This window comes from Camelus bactrianus, chromosome X (genome assembly GCF_048773025.1).
Source record: "Camelus bactrianus isolate YW-2024 breed Bactrian camel chromosome X, ASM4877302v1, whole genome shotgun sequence".
Taxonomy (NCBI): Eukaryota; Metazoa; Chordata; class Mammalia; order Artiodactyla; family Camelidae; genus Camelus; species Camelus bactrianus.
This window is the reverse complement of record NC_133575.1, coordinates 30,076,066-30,091,241: the sequence shown is the minus strand read 5'-3', so window position 1 is coordinate 30,091,241 and position 15,176 is coordinate 30,076,066. Positions and strand designations below refer to the sequence as shown.

Genomic DNA, 15,176 nt, shown 5'->3' with positions numbered 1-15,176 from the left:
TATACCTTCATAGAGTTTGTAGGTTACATACCCATATACATGGGAATATGTTTTCTTCAACACTTTTTGAACTGTAAAGTTAAGAGCTGTGCATTTTCCTATGTGTAAATTATACCTTGATTTTTAAAAAATTAAAAATAAAGTGAGCATTGAAATGGCAGTTTCAGGTCACTAAAAGTCAGCATGATCAAAGGGCCATTCAACTGTTTTATTTATCCTTCATCCAAGACAAGGCTAAGATCACTCACACATTACCCTCACTACTCTTCAATCCTCCATGGAATGTGAGATTACTGCAGACATCTGAGAAGATAAGGATGGCTCCTGCCCACCCCCTCACAACACATTCCTTTGGTCTGAGGAGGATGACGCAGAGAGGGGTCTACCCCAAACTCTGTGGGCACAAGCAGGGCCCTTTTATCACGTACCCTGGGCAAAATTATGTGAAATGGTGACATCCAATTAGAACTTTACTATTTTGTTGGGGGGAGGGTATAGCTCAGTGGTAGAGTGCGTGCTTAGCATGCATGAGGTCCTAGGTTCAATCCCCAGTACCTCCATCAAAAAGTAAACAAACAAACCTAATTACCTCCCCCTGCCCCCCCAAAAGAACTTTACTATCTTATTTGAGACAGATTCAATAGGCAGGCTTTCTTAGATACACATGTAAAAGCAAATAAGTATAATTATAAGATAGAGACTTGTCTGAGGAATCTTACAAACATTACTTTTTTCCTCCTTGTTGTAATATACCTAACTGATCTTTTGGGAAATATGCAACAGTCACACTTTTCTAATCGCACCTGTTTCCCATGAGAAAGGAGGAAATCATTAATCGCATGGTGAATTGGGGGATGAGGAATCTTAGACCCATGAAGGAGAATTTGGCCCAAAGTTTCATGAAATAACCCACTGAAGGCTTAACACAATTTGAATAATGCAATTTGAATACAGACAGGTATTAAATGAGATCAACAAATCATTTTTGTTAAGTGTGAAAATGATATTGTAGCTATACAGGAAAATATTCTTATTTATTTGAAATATGCACACTGATGTATTGGGGATAAAATGTCATTATAGCCTTCATTTACTTTAAAATATTTCACTGACAAAAATGAATAGATAAATCAAAAAAGGCGACATATTAACAGTTGTTAGATTGATGTAAGGGGTACTGGTGTGTGTTCATTATGCTCATCTCCCTATTTTCTGTTCATTTGAAAACTTTCTTAAGCAAAAGTAAAACAAAAATATCCACAAGGAAGCAATTGTTCTCATTTCTGTTACTACATTAAAAAATAATTATATTCTACCTATTTAACACTTAAAAGTATTCCCTTAAATATGCCCAGACCAAATGGTTTTTAGCTAGAGGCCACTATGTTCCGACTCTAGAATGACTATAGTCACAGAGCACTAGCAGGTGGTGGCACTTCATAAAGGTTCTTCTGTTAAATCCTTCACTCAGACAAAGAGCATATTAGATATTATTATAAGAATTTTATGAGAAAACAAAATTATGGTTACCAGAGGGGAAGGGGGTGGGTAGGGGGATAATTGGGAGTTTGGGATTAGCAGACTATATACAGAACTACTATATACAGAATAGATAAACAGGGTCCTACTGTGTAGCACAGGGAACTATATTCAATACCTTGTAATAGCCTATAATGAAAAAGAATATATCTCTAAACATATATATAACTGAATCACTATGCTGTACACCAGAAATTAACACAACATTGTAAACCGACTATACTTCAATAAAAATTTTTTTAATTAAAAATTTAAAAAAAAGAATTTTATAGACAGGAGTTTTGAGAGTCAAAGAGTCTAAAAACTTGTTCAAGATTGTTTTTAAGAACCTAGAGCTTTACCAAAGGGGAGCTAGCCCCTGAGCCAACTTCCATTGGGATCTACAGAAACAGGATGACATAGTGGAACTGGACTCAGTCTTCATCTGGAAAATCAGTCAGTTTGCCTAGAGCCCTAAGATCCCTTGCAGATCTGAGGTGCTACATGACAGGTAGAGTCAGAGAACATGAAACACACCAACAGTCCTACTTGCTATGGATCCTGTAATAAAGTATCTGACTCAATTTATGATGTTTGATTGCTACCAGCTTCCAAGCCCATCGTCACTCTCCCTTCTCCTTCTGCCCTATATCTGGGCAAGCTGATAAGAAGGTGCAGATGCTTCCTCCTTTGGCACTAGCGGGAGGTTCAAACTACACAAGTCCTTGCCTGTACATGGGAATCCTCACCCCAGCGCCCCCCGGCCCCAAGCACAATAAAAGCCCAAGCTAATACCATTTCCTTGCTCTCTAATGCCACTTTTGGACCAACTTTGGAGCCAGCCCACCCTCCCCAGAAAGCCACATTATGTGAGTAATAAACCTTTTCATACCCTCTTGGTGCATGTGTGGTATCCTCACTGTCAACAATCAAACTAAATTTGGGTGGGAGGCACATCTTGTGTCTGTTGAGTGACTGCAACAGGTCTCAGCCTCACAGCATGGTTCTGAAATGTACTCATTCATTCTCAAGTATGTGTACATTGAATATGTTATATGTTAGATATTGACAAATACTATATGAAAAATAGAGCAGGGATGGGAGATAGGGACTGTATGGAATTGGAGCTGTCATTTTACCATGATCAAGGAAGCCACAGTGAAACATATCAGACAGTGGAAAGACCATATCCTGAGGTCCTGAGGAAGGGTCAGGACTGGTGGGTTCAAGGCACAAGAAATTTGGCTTGGAAGGTAGAGTGTGTGAGGAGGAGAGTACTAGGCAGTGAGGCTGCAGAAGGACGGTGGGGAGGAAGCAACAACTTTAACTTTTGTTGGAGTAAGATGGGAAGCCATGGTAGGATTGGAGCAGAGGATGACACGATTAGACTTATGTTTTAATAGAACATCCATAGTGGGGGAAGGCAGAAGCAGGGAGACCAGTCAGAAGACCATTGCAAAAATCTGGCTTAGAGTTGAGAGCTTGGACCAGCATGGTAGCAGCTGAAGCAATGAGAAAATGAATTCTTGATATATGTTGAAAGTAGAGCCAGCACTCAGTTGATAACCTTATGTCCTACCTCAGTGAAAAAAATGGTAACAGAGACCTTGCAGATTCCATCACCCCATTTTCTCACCTGCCAGCATTCTACTTCCCTTCCTATTAAGCGTAGATGGACTTGCCATGCCCCATGTGTGCACTGGAAGCCATGCCCTACTCATGGACGTTACTCTAACAATTCTTCCCTTTCTCCCTTTCATTATCTGCATCTTGAGCAGGCTCTTCTCATTTTTTCATTCATTAATAAAACAATATGGAAATGTTAGCTATCTTGATTGTGGTGGTGGTTTCATCTATCATCATTGTGGTGTATACATCTATCAAAATTCATCAAAGTGTACATCTGAAATGTGTGTAGTTTACTGTACAGGAATCATACCACAATAAAGGTGTTAAAAAAATAAATAAAATAACAAATGCAAACTTTCTCTTGTGCCTATTTCCCCTGCCAGGTATCCATTTAAGTCTTTGCTTTCTTTGCAGCAAAACTCTTGTTTTTAGTTTCTCTCTCCAGTTCTTCTTGTCTCATTTCCCTCAAATCTATTTCTATAAGGCTTTGGCCCCCCAACACTGCACCAAAACTCCACTCACCAAGTTTACCAATGACCTTCACATTGCTACATCCAGTGGCCATTTCAGTTCTTATTTTTCTTGACTTTGCAGCATTTAACAAAGTTGTTCACCACTTCTCCCGATAAGCTTTCTTCACACACCATCCAGGACACCACTACTCCTTGCTCTTACATCTACCTTGGTAGTTGCTCCTTCTCAATCTCTATTGCTGGTTCCTTTTATTTTCCTTGACCTTTTAATGTTGATGTGCCCCACGGCTAGTCCTTGGTCCTCTTCCCTCCATCTGCACTCATTTCCTTTATAATTGTATCTGGTCCCATGGCCTTAAGTACCATCTGTATGCTGATGACTCTCAAGTATCTCTAGGCCAAATCTCACTCCAGTACTCCAAACTAATATCCAACTGCCTTTTCAACATCTTCGCTTGTGTATCTAATAGAAAGATCAAACTCAGTCCTTCCAAAACTCGTCCTGCCCAACCTGCTCTGTCCCGCTCCATCCTGCTCACAGTTGGTTAGACAGAAACCTTGAAGTCATCCTTGACACCTCTCTTTTACCTGATACATCAGGGATCTTGTTGACTCTCCCTTCAATTCATACCCCGCATCTGACCCTCTTACCCCTTCCTCTGCTACCACCCTGGCCCCAGGTTTTATGTACAGCGGGGACCTTCTGACAGCTTTTACTGCTTCTATCTTGTCTCTACCCCCAGCCCCCGCATTAGTCTCAACAGAGCAGAGAGACCCATTTAAAATGCGAGTTACAAAAATAATTTAAAAATAAAATAGTAATTGCAAAAATAAATAAATAAATAAATAAATAAATAAATAAATAAATAAATGCAAGTTAGATCATCTCCCTCCAGTGTTCAAAACTCTCCAAAGATTCCTCCATTTTATGCAGAGTAAAAGGTGAAATTCAAATAACAGAGTACATGTTTTTCCCTCAGTTCCAGGCAGTCTTCTCCTTGCTGAGAGCACTTATCACCTTCCAACATACTATATCATCCACTTATTTATTATGTCTATTGTTTATTGTCTGTGCCAGCTAGAATGTCAGCTCCATGAAGGCAGGGATTTTTCTCTGTTTTGATCGCTGATACATCATTCTCAGGGACCTAGAATAAATACTGGTATATAGGAAGTAGTCAGCAAATACTTGTTGAACAAATGTCGGAAGGATTTTGACTCTAGAGGGAGGACCCATTCTTTTCACTTACGAACATCTCCTAATTTTGTTAATGGAATTTTCTATTCTGTGTAAAGTGAGCTAATGGAATTTAGTGATGATTATAATCACTCATCACTCTTGAGTACTTAATCTGTTTCTAAGCAGGGAAAATCACCCAAACAAATATGACTACTTACACAGTCATCGAGGAAGTATTCATCGTGTACCTACTATGTGCCTAGCACAGGGGTGAATGCCATTGAGGGTTTGGGGACTGTGGAGAAAGGTTTCAAACAAAGTTTAAGACCTCCTGGCAGATCTGCTCCAAGTCATAGTCTTACTTTGACTAGAAGTCATTTTGGTAACAACCCAGGATTAGTTTGTTGCCTTTTCATTTCTCTCTTTGTGCTGTAAAGATTCTCAACCAGCCTGAACTTACAAGGTAGGAGTAGGAAGAGGGGCTACAGAAAGTGTCCAGAAGTAGGAGTCAAAGCCTTCAACAGTTCTTGAAGGAGATTAAATGGAAGGACTTTACCTCCAAGAAGGGACTGCCTCTGCAGTTTTGGTCACTGATCAAAAAGAAGCCTCAGACCCCAGTCCAAAACACAGGTTAAGCATTCACCAGTTTATCAGACCTGGATGGCAATAAATGTTTCTGGAAGGTGTCAGAGATTCTGAGAAGTCACCGGGAGCTGCCATTGCTGAGGAGAGGAGGGCAGAGGAACAGGTTTCTACTCTCTCTTCACTCTTCATCCACAGGAGTTTGTTTTTATCGATTTCATTTGTTTATACGTACACATCAGATCTTTTTGAACAAAGGATTTCATCTGTTAATATCTCAACTTCTGTCTGGGGAAATATAGTATACCTTATTTTGCTCTTTCTTTTCCTCACAGATCCTTGCAAGCTTTAGAAGAAGGGGTATAGATAGAATGCATGCGCTGGAAGTATCAGAGCTCTGAGGGCTCTTGCTGGTAGAACTAAGGCAGCTATTAACCTCTCTGTGCTGCTCTTTCATACCTGCGGAATAGTATCGTGGTTTTTATATTGCTGCCTTTGTAAAGATGATGCATTCTAAACAGTTTGCCAAGCACCCGCTTCTATTTCTCCTTGAAAGTCAAATACCAATGTTAAACAATGAAAAGAACCATCTCTTAGATTGCTCTGTGCATTTTTCTATCAGCTACTGCACTTACCGAGATTAGTAAAAATGTATTCCTCTATCTGCTCAATTAATTTGCAATAAAAGAATATAATCATCAGTAGACACACAGGAGAATTGTGCGGTTTGCCAGGCAGGCATGCACAAAGAGTGGGGGAGGAATGAATGAGCTACAACTACACACAGTGACATCGATACAGCTCACAAACATAATGCTGAGCGAAAGAAGCCAGACACAAAAGAGCATATGCTGAATGATTCCATTTCTATAAAGTTCGAAAACAGGCAAAAAGAATCTATGAGGTTAGAAGCCAGGATAATGGTTACCCTTGGGTGGGGGTAGTAGCGACTGGAAAGAGGTACAAGGGAGGGCTTCTGGGTGCTGTTAATATCCTGTTTCTCTATTTAGTATTAGTTACAAGCATGTATTCACTGGAATAATTCATTGAACTGTATACTTAATGATTTGTGCACTTTTCAGTAGGTGCCTTACACTTAAATAAAAATACTACAAGGGCAATCAATATGGCTTTATTTGGATGGAGAATTTTATTTTGTCCCCTGAGATAAGTAGACATGCTGCTGTATCTTTGCAACTCAGGCTTGGGATGAAATCCTCAAGGACTGTCCTTTGAGGAACACCCCATCCCAGAGGCTGGCACAAATCAGGGGTAGTGATAGACAGTTTTAATCACATCCTAGTTTCATTCTAAATACCAAGGTAACAGGTTTTGATGAAAAATTGTGCCAATGGACAACTATTAAGATGCACATGTACACAATGAAAATGTTCTGCCCTGTTTTGGGTTGAGCTTTACCATTTCTGTAAGCATTTAAATTGGCTGCTTACTCTGACTGATTCTCCTACTGTTGAGTTTGGCAGGATGCCACATGCAATTAGACCCATGGGTATTTATTGAGGATAATGATGAATACTCTGTGAACCATAACTTTTATGGTCATATGTTCCTTTTTCTCGTGTATTTGTTGTTGTCGTTTGTAATTTTGTGCAGATTTCAGAGCATGTCTTTATGGAAAACCGTCATTTAACAAAATGCTTAATGCCACCTGTAGAAACAATATTACTGGAATAAAACATGTCCATGTGCGAATTAAATTAGATACTTTAAAAATACATTTAACAATGGCTTCCAATCCTGGGTCTGCCATTTATTAGCTAGCTATATGTCTGTGAGCCACCTGCTGAACCTATTTCAGCCTATTTTCCTCAGTGGTCTCACCCTCATAGAGGGGGAGATTGGCATGAGGATTAAGTGAGATAATCTATGTAATTAATGTAGAGCACTTGGTACAGGGTCTGCACCCAAAAGCTTATTAAATCTTTACTCTTGGTTTTATTAGTAGCTTAACTACCACATTATATGTGAATGGTAAAGCTGATAACAGGGATATTTGAAATAAAAAATAACATTCAAACAAAGAAAAGTGGTAGACAATACCAACAACTAAGAAAAAATAATTTGAAAAAAACTTAAAATTGAGCAATTTCTACGTATTAATCAATCCTTTTGATGACTTCAAAAAAGAACACCTCTCTAAAGTAATAATGATTTAAAAATGATAACCAGTGCCAAAAGGAGCAGAATCTGGAAATTACTGGCTGGTTTATACAGTATTCATTTTTCCTTTACTAAACGTCAGGTGTCAGTGTGACCTTTCAAAGCACCCAGCTTTAAAGAGCAAAATGTTCTCATCGGTTTTCTTCCTAGGACTTTAAAGATTAGGTGACACCTTATATGTTTTCTTTCTTCCTCCTTCCTTCTCTCAAGGGGCAAGGGGAGTGCATTAGTAAGAACACTAAACTTGAGATCTGAATCCTGGTGCTATTTGTATTAATTGCATGAATTTAGCAAGACACTTAATCCCTCTGAACTACATTGTGTTATGTATTTGAGGTACCGCATTACTGATAGTTACAAGGCAATAATTGCATGAAGTAGTTGTTTGCTTCTGAGCCCTAGAAAGCTCTGATGCTTGTAAGTAGGATAAGATATACAAAGAATCAACCAATGTGTTTTTGTTCATGGTACCTCCTCCTCGATCCTATCCATTTGCCCATTTGGGCAGTCATATTATTGATTCAACAAAGGTCTGATGGAGCAAAATTGCCGAGAGAAAGAGGAGGTGATGTGTAACAGACCTTTTGAAACTCATTACAGAGATAATAGTTTGAGAAAAAATTGCATTTCAACAGCCTAGGATTTCAGGATCAAACAAGAGACTTGAAAGAATACATGAGTAGTCAGAACCAGTTTTTCCTCCTGCTTTATCACCTGGCCTCCAATACTGGGAACTGGAAGGGGAAGAAGAGCGAGAGAGAAGAAGGAACAGAAATAGAAACTGATGTATCTTTGACACTGTATCCTGCTGTCTGTCCCCCAGGCCAAGTACTGAAGTGTGGGGAGCATGGAGCATGATGGAAATTTCAGATGAGTTTGGGGGACTCCAGAGCTGAGAATATCTGTGTCTTCTTTTAAGACAGAATTCGAGGAGAGAGCAAATGTTATAGAACTCCCTGGCACCCAGCAAGAGGAAGGAGCGATAGAGTAGAGAGAGCCTTGCAGTACCTCTGTGCCAACTGCAGCATGCAGAGCTGCCAAGAAGTTGACAGAACCAAACCAGGAGGTATCTCAGGTCTTGTGATCAGAGTGAAGCAGACTCCACAGTGAATGGGAGCCAGTCAAGGTCCAAAAGAGATACAGAAGTCCCAGCAGATTTCAGTATAGACATTTGATGATGGTATCCTGATTACTAATGACCAGATCCCCATAGCCTGAGATGCCTTGACATTAAGATACTCTCCAGGACTTAACCACGACGGTGGGGAGAGGGGAAAGAGACTCTAAATTGACAAAGCAAACACTGAAACGAATGAGGATTACCTAACATTGCAGAGATTGTTTCCACCATCCAGCAAAGTTGGTACAAACAAGAAAAATCTCTTTACATATTAGAAACATGCATATTTCTTGCTCACATGACTTGGAGGTCTGAGAATTTAAGCCCACTGACATCTTGTAGTGAACACGAAGAACTGTTTGGGACTTTTACTCAAGTCCTCGTGGAATTCCTACAGATGAAGCTAATCTTGCTGCCTGCAGCTTCTGTGAGAATTGGAAAGAGCTTTCAGAGGCTTGCCACGCTACTCCCAGTGCCAATGTTTTCCCTTTGTTCTTGCTAAAGAGACAGATCCCCCGGGGCCTACTTCTCCCAGGTCCTCACCCTCTGTTCCCCTCGTCAACACAAGTGCGAGTTTGTCTGTGGACTCACCTGTTTCTGTGGACAATCTTGTTCGAGTACTTCTTTTTTCAAAAATCATGCCTAAGGACTTCCCTTGCAATAAAGGCAAATACTGAAAATCAAGGACAAGAATACAATGAAAATGAAAAAGACATTTTATATCCCATATCAAGGATTATGTTTCAAAGCTTATTCTTTACATTATCAGAAAATGTCAAATCATTAACACTGCTCCCAAGTAAGCCTTCAAATGTTATTTAAAAGGTGAATTTAAAGTGTTTTTTTTTTTCATGTTCTATACAAATGGGGGAAGGGAACAGGAACTCCCACAGCTTATCGATGTATAATGAGAAAGTAGGATTAGTTGCTCTGGGTTCAACCTGAACATTTGTCCCAAAGGATATTAACATTGCATACCGGAAGCATCTTCTTACTTAAATTCGTGGGAACCTCTACTAGTGTTCAGTGACCTTGAAGATGCTTTGTTAGGAAATGTTTCCTCAGCTCGGAACGTGCTACTTGGTCACCACATGGGGCACTCAGACTCCTAAGGATGAAGCCCCAGAGTTTCAGCTATACCTTCATCATGCATCCTCGTGAGAGTGCAAACGCTTTGGTTCTGAAAGTCATTTGGAAACCATCTGGAGAGTTTGGGTGTGGGGTTGGACTCTTCCTCTTTCCTCTTCTGTAGATGGACTTGCCAGTAGGATGAGTTCTAGAACAAGTAGATTCCTGCCAGCTAACCTTCCTCACCACAAAGTGTGAAGAACAAACACCTGGGGTCTTGGGGGACCTCTTCTCCTCATTTCAGGTCTTCTATAGGAACGTCAACCCCTAGTAGTTGGAGTCACTCCTGTTTTCAGTTCGTTCTTAGAAACTTGGAGAGCTAGTTAACTAAATTAGAAAGTCAAGGTTGTGTAAAACTTTCTCAACCTGAAATCAGCTCTTTCAAATGCTTTTGAACAAGCTTGGAATATGAAAATGCTTTCACAATTAAGCAGTCTAAATGAAGCTGCGGCATTAATTAAGCGTGTTTCAAACGTAAATTGCTCAACATGCAGAATAATGCTTACAGCTAACCACTGTATCCCCTCTCTTAGCCTACTTTGTTACCATTTAATTGTTTCTTTGCTAATCTAAATTTTTTAACACTGTCACATCATCCTGAATTTTTTGAAATTATCCTTATATGATATATCTGATATTCATCCACAGTTAAAATTTGTTGCTGGGGAAAAAAATATATCATCCTTATTTTTAACTCAATAAAAAACACACAGAGAAAAGAAAGAAGGTATACTTATAAAATCTTTCCAGAGAAATGATTCCTTAGGTTTTGATTAAGTTAATAATGAATTTCAGCATTCCACATGAAAGAAATGCAATGACTTGTCATTGAATAACTGATTTTTATGCTTTTCATATGCCTGTACACTCAGTGATAATCAGTTACCTTGACTGTGTGGTTTCATTACTTAGCTACTGTTTATGAATTTTAATGTATTTTCTTTTCCCTCTTTCTTGGGAAAGGCTGTTTTTTAAAAGGCTGACTGGTAGCAGTGGAAGGTAATATGGAAATGCTACATACCTCTCCTTTCTGTTTTATCCTAAATTTCAGGTCTGCTGATAGCCATAGCATATACTTAATTTCTTCTCCTGTAAAGTTCTTTAGAGTGAGGAGGTCACGACCCTTCAGCTGTACTTTATTTTGTAGTGGTTGTCCACATCTACAAAAAAGAAAAAAATAAGAAAGAGAAAGGGAAATTTATATTTAAGAAAAAGAATCATGTCCTATGGTAATTCATTGTTTAATTCTTGAAACAAACCATAGCAATTCGCGTGTAGCCTCATATATCTCTGCAAAGTGCTCATGCCTTGAAATTGGTATGTGGTTTACATTTTGGATATCCAGTATTTGAATGTTGAAAGAAAAAAGAAATTTGAAGAAAGAGGTTGAATTCTTCTCTGCTGGAAATAACCACGAGTGGCTTTGTACTTAGTAGTTGTGCAACTTCAGGCAAGTTACCTAACCTCTCTCTGCACCTAAATTTTTCACCTAGAAAATGAATATAATAATCTTACAGGGTTATTCTAAGGGTGAGATGATTTACTACATGGAAATCAGACAACATCTGGCATATAATAAGTATTTGGTAAATTTTAGCTTTTATTATTGAAATCATTACATGGTACAAACAGAATTTGTAATGTACATACAATAGAAAATAATTTCATTCTTTTTCCCCTACTGCCCTTCAAATCTGTTCTTGGAGATTTGTTCTTTTCTTGTCCCTGGTCAGACACAATGGACCCTGTTGCTTTTCCAGTAACTTTCAAGGTAAAAAAGGTCCTCTGCTTCCTTTATTCCCTCAAAGAGTCTCAGTGAAAGAATGCATAATTTTTTAAAAAAAAACTTTTAAGAAAGGTACTGCAAGTTAACACCCTTTTCCTTCCAGCCCATGCCTAATTCAAACTGGCCTCCTCCACAGAGGGAAGAGGGACCATAAGCTGTCTCCTCTGTTTCTCTGCCTTCAGTTCCTCCAAGTAAAGCCAAGGGAAGGTGAGGAGCTGAGGGCCAGGCAAAGTCTGGCTCTGTTCTAGCAATCTAGCATTGGTGTAGGTGCTTGAGGCTGATTCTCTTCTGAGATGCTTTTGCGGGTCCTTTGGAGAACTCTCTCATCACTGGGAATGTCTCACAGCAGTACTTGATAGTGGACAATTACATTTCCTTTGCCATCCAAGGAAACACATCCAAATTTTTCTGCCGAGATCTCCCCAGCTGAGTGCTTCAGAGTCTCTTGGTCATGATGTGAGACCATGCCACACTAAGTATCTTTCTCCATCTATATTGGTCATGGGAAGCCCTGCATGTTCTCTGCTCTGACAAGAGTCAGATCCATCCCAGTACAGACATTTGTTCTGTCTACCGTCAAAACAACTAGCCACCCAGTCCCTCTTACTTCAGATTTTCCAGGTATAGGCCTGACATCACTCTACTGTGTCCCCAAGCTCTCCTCTTGTAGATGTTGGTGTCATTGGAGCCACTTTCCCTGGCTTGAGGTGAGGGAAGAATACTTCTCCATGTGGGCACATCATCCACAAATCCTCTTCAAATCTACAACTCATCTCTTGGTTTCTGCAATCCATTTGAGAAGCTGGAGGTAGTCACCAATGAGTTGTGTGAACGAAAAATACTGCAAACCATATCAGTAAACAAAGGACGCTGAAGCCATCAAGTCACCGGTAGCTGCCATCCCCCAGTGAAGACAAGCCTGCAGCCTGGCCTCTGCAGCCACTCACAGTGGTGCACTCTGAGAGGACTCAGAATAAGAAAGGCCAGGATACTGGCCCTAGATAGCTAGGTGCTTGTCAAAGGGATGAATTCAATGAGCCCACATGTTTGCTTCCTCCCATACATAGAAAAGCACTAAATGCTTCAACTTGAGATGCCTGGTTTTCTTTAGTTAACAAGTAATCTTTTAATGTTCCAACTACCTGGTCTTTGTTGTAAAGCTCCTATATATCCTAGCTCCTCCCCTGCCTCTTCGGAGCAGTCCCTCAGAGGGGTCTGAGAGGCTGTCATCCTGGACTCAAAGGGGTTCGTGTCCTCAGAAATGTCTGCCAAATAAAACATAACTCTCAACTTTTAGGCTGTGCATTTATTTCAGTCAACAGTTGCAAAACTAATTCTTGCATATCTCCTTTGCAAGTCCTGGTGCAGTGGTCTAGCATCTCACTTTGGAACGAGGGAAGAGTCAGCACCTACCGGGCCTGGGCAGAAACTAAGATAGAGTCCCATTTTAACATTCTGTTACATTGTGATGATAGTAATTGCCATTTGGGGTAATCAGTATATAAAATGGACAGCATTTATTCTTTCAGTATTCCCAGTTATCTCTATTTAATGATAATTAGTATCATATACCACGAGAAAATGGGAATAATCAATTAATTTTACTAGGAACAAAACAACTGTCACAAAATGATCATGTTTGAATTTCAACTTAAGAAAAAAGTGTGTGCTACTTGAGATGAAGAATAAATTCTCTAGTGGAATTTATGTCTTTTTGCAGTAATGACAAGATGATAGGTAGGCAAATCACAAATTCACTCAATTTGTTGTTCCCACTGCATGTTGTCAAATAACTTAGACAAATGAGTATTTCACTAAGTATCCAACTTTCTGACAGAGTTTATTGGTTCATTTAGTGCTCAGTAGGTGAATAGATTTTTTCCAGTAGACCTTCTTTAACATTAAGCCCTTCAGAGATTCTAGTTATTAAGGAAAGGAGCTTCCATAAAAATAGAGGGTTTGAGGGTTAGTTGGCTAAAGGTCGATTGATTTATTTAATATAAGATTTTAATTACATATTCAACTCCAATAGAAATTAGTGTTTTGAGCTTCTATGTGGATCAAAACTTTGGTCAACAATCCTATTTCAAAGAAGTACCATTGTCTTCAACTTTCAAAAATATGTGATTCATATACTCTCCAAATGGAAATTTCTCTAAAGCTGTTGTCCTCCATTTTTTTTATTACAGATCCCTAACATTAAAAAAAACTTGAAATGGATCCATAATGTATGTTTACTTACTTTTAATATATGTGTCACTATTCTAATAGATTATGCACATAACAAAGCATAAAGAAAAATAAATTAATATTCTAAAGTTTAGACTAAGAAGATCCAAATATTTTAAAAATAAATTTATAAATACACAGAAAAATTTTGCTGGCTAAAGAAGTTTCTAGTCTAGATATTCACTTTCTTCCTTTTACTGGAACCCTAGTAAAAAGCCGACAAAACTGTCCAAGATCTGGATAGTGGTAGTCAGTCATTTGATAACTTTAGAGACATGGCAATTAGGCAGGACATTTGTTTTTACATATATATTTTGGTTTTATGTTTGGTTCTGATAATATTAATTAGCAATAATATTAAGCAACACTTAGAATGTACAAGTACTGATATTTGCAAAGTAAAATCTTTGTCTGATATTCATACATTTTTCAGGGTCAGCTGGTTTCTTCTTCTGGGGATCTGTAAACAGGTTTAACATGTCTGGCCCAGAATGGAGGCGTAGCAGCTTAATCTTTGCCAATTCACATTTAGGGCAGCTTTGAGAATATTTTTTCTTCTGGAATAAGGTCCAAGCAACATTAAATCACAGAAGATAAACTCTCTTGACTCCATGTCGTACAACAACACATTAATATTTCATGGCTTAAGACTTCCTCCAATATTATTTTTAAAGGGGAAGAAAAAAAGCTTTCCTAGAAAACCCCAGTCCCTAGGATTCAAGGAATTTGCAAAACATCACTATAATTGTTGAATTCACATCCATCGACAACAGAGAAAACAACCCACAAGCTAATTTTCAGGTCTTTTTTATTACATGGAGCTCAAACTCAGTCTCCTGGTTATTTTGGAGCCCGCAAAATCTGAGTCTCCAAACTGTGGCACTTAAGGGATTTAGTACCTGCCCCCACTTTCCGCCCCTGCAGGGTTTGGTTGTATCTACTCCCCTCTAAATACTCACGGCCTACAGCTTTCACTTAAGAGAATACTATAGACTTCAGAATTGTGGTGTTGTTAAATATCAGAGAAAAAATTGGAAATGGAAAGGAAATGAAAATTTTACAGGGAACTGAATTTTTCTCCCTCTTTTCCACGAAAAGAAATAGAAAAATAATGATGAAAGAGAAGGACCAACAGCCCCTTTAGCTACTTCAAAAAAGCTCCAACTTCCAGCTCTTATTACCAAACAGAAGGCAGATGGGGAGAAGTAAAAGGTCTTTGGGGCTTTCTCAAATTTGTCCTTTCAAACAAGTTTCTAAGTTGGAGGTAGGGTTAGGGTTTGGGTCACAGTTAATGATCTGTTGTTGGGGTCATGTTGAGATGCTCTTTTTATTTCTCCATTGACAGATCTG

The 15,176-nt window shown here is 39.0% G+C and overlaps 1 protein-coding gene across 2 annotated transcripts in view; it reads right to left on the bottom strand.

The window, feature by feature from the left end:
• The window catches only part of OTC (ornithine transcarbamylase), a 54,721-nt gene that overhangs the window by 31,945 nt on the left and 7,600 nt on the right, over nt 1-15,176 (bottom strand). For both annotated transcript variants that reach the window (XM_010949527.2, XM_074358914.1), the window contains exons 2-3: nt 10,833-10,971; nt 9,275-9,356 (exon numbers count right to left, since the gene is read on the bottom strand). In XM_010949527.2, coding sequence (XP_010947829.2) covers nt 9,275-9,356; nt 10,833-10,971 — 221 coding nt within the window. The remainder of the gene's footprint in view (nt 1-9,274; nt 9,357-10,832; nt 10,972-15,176) is intronic.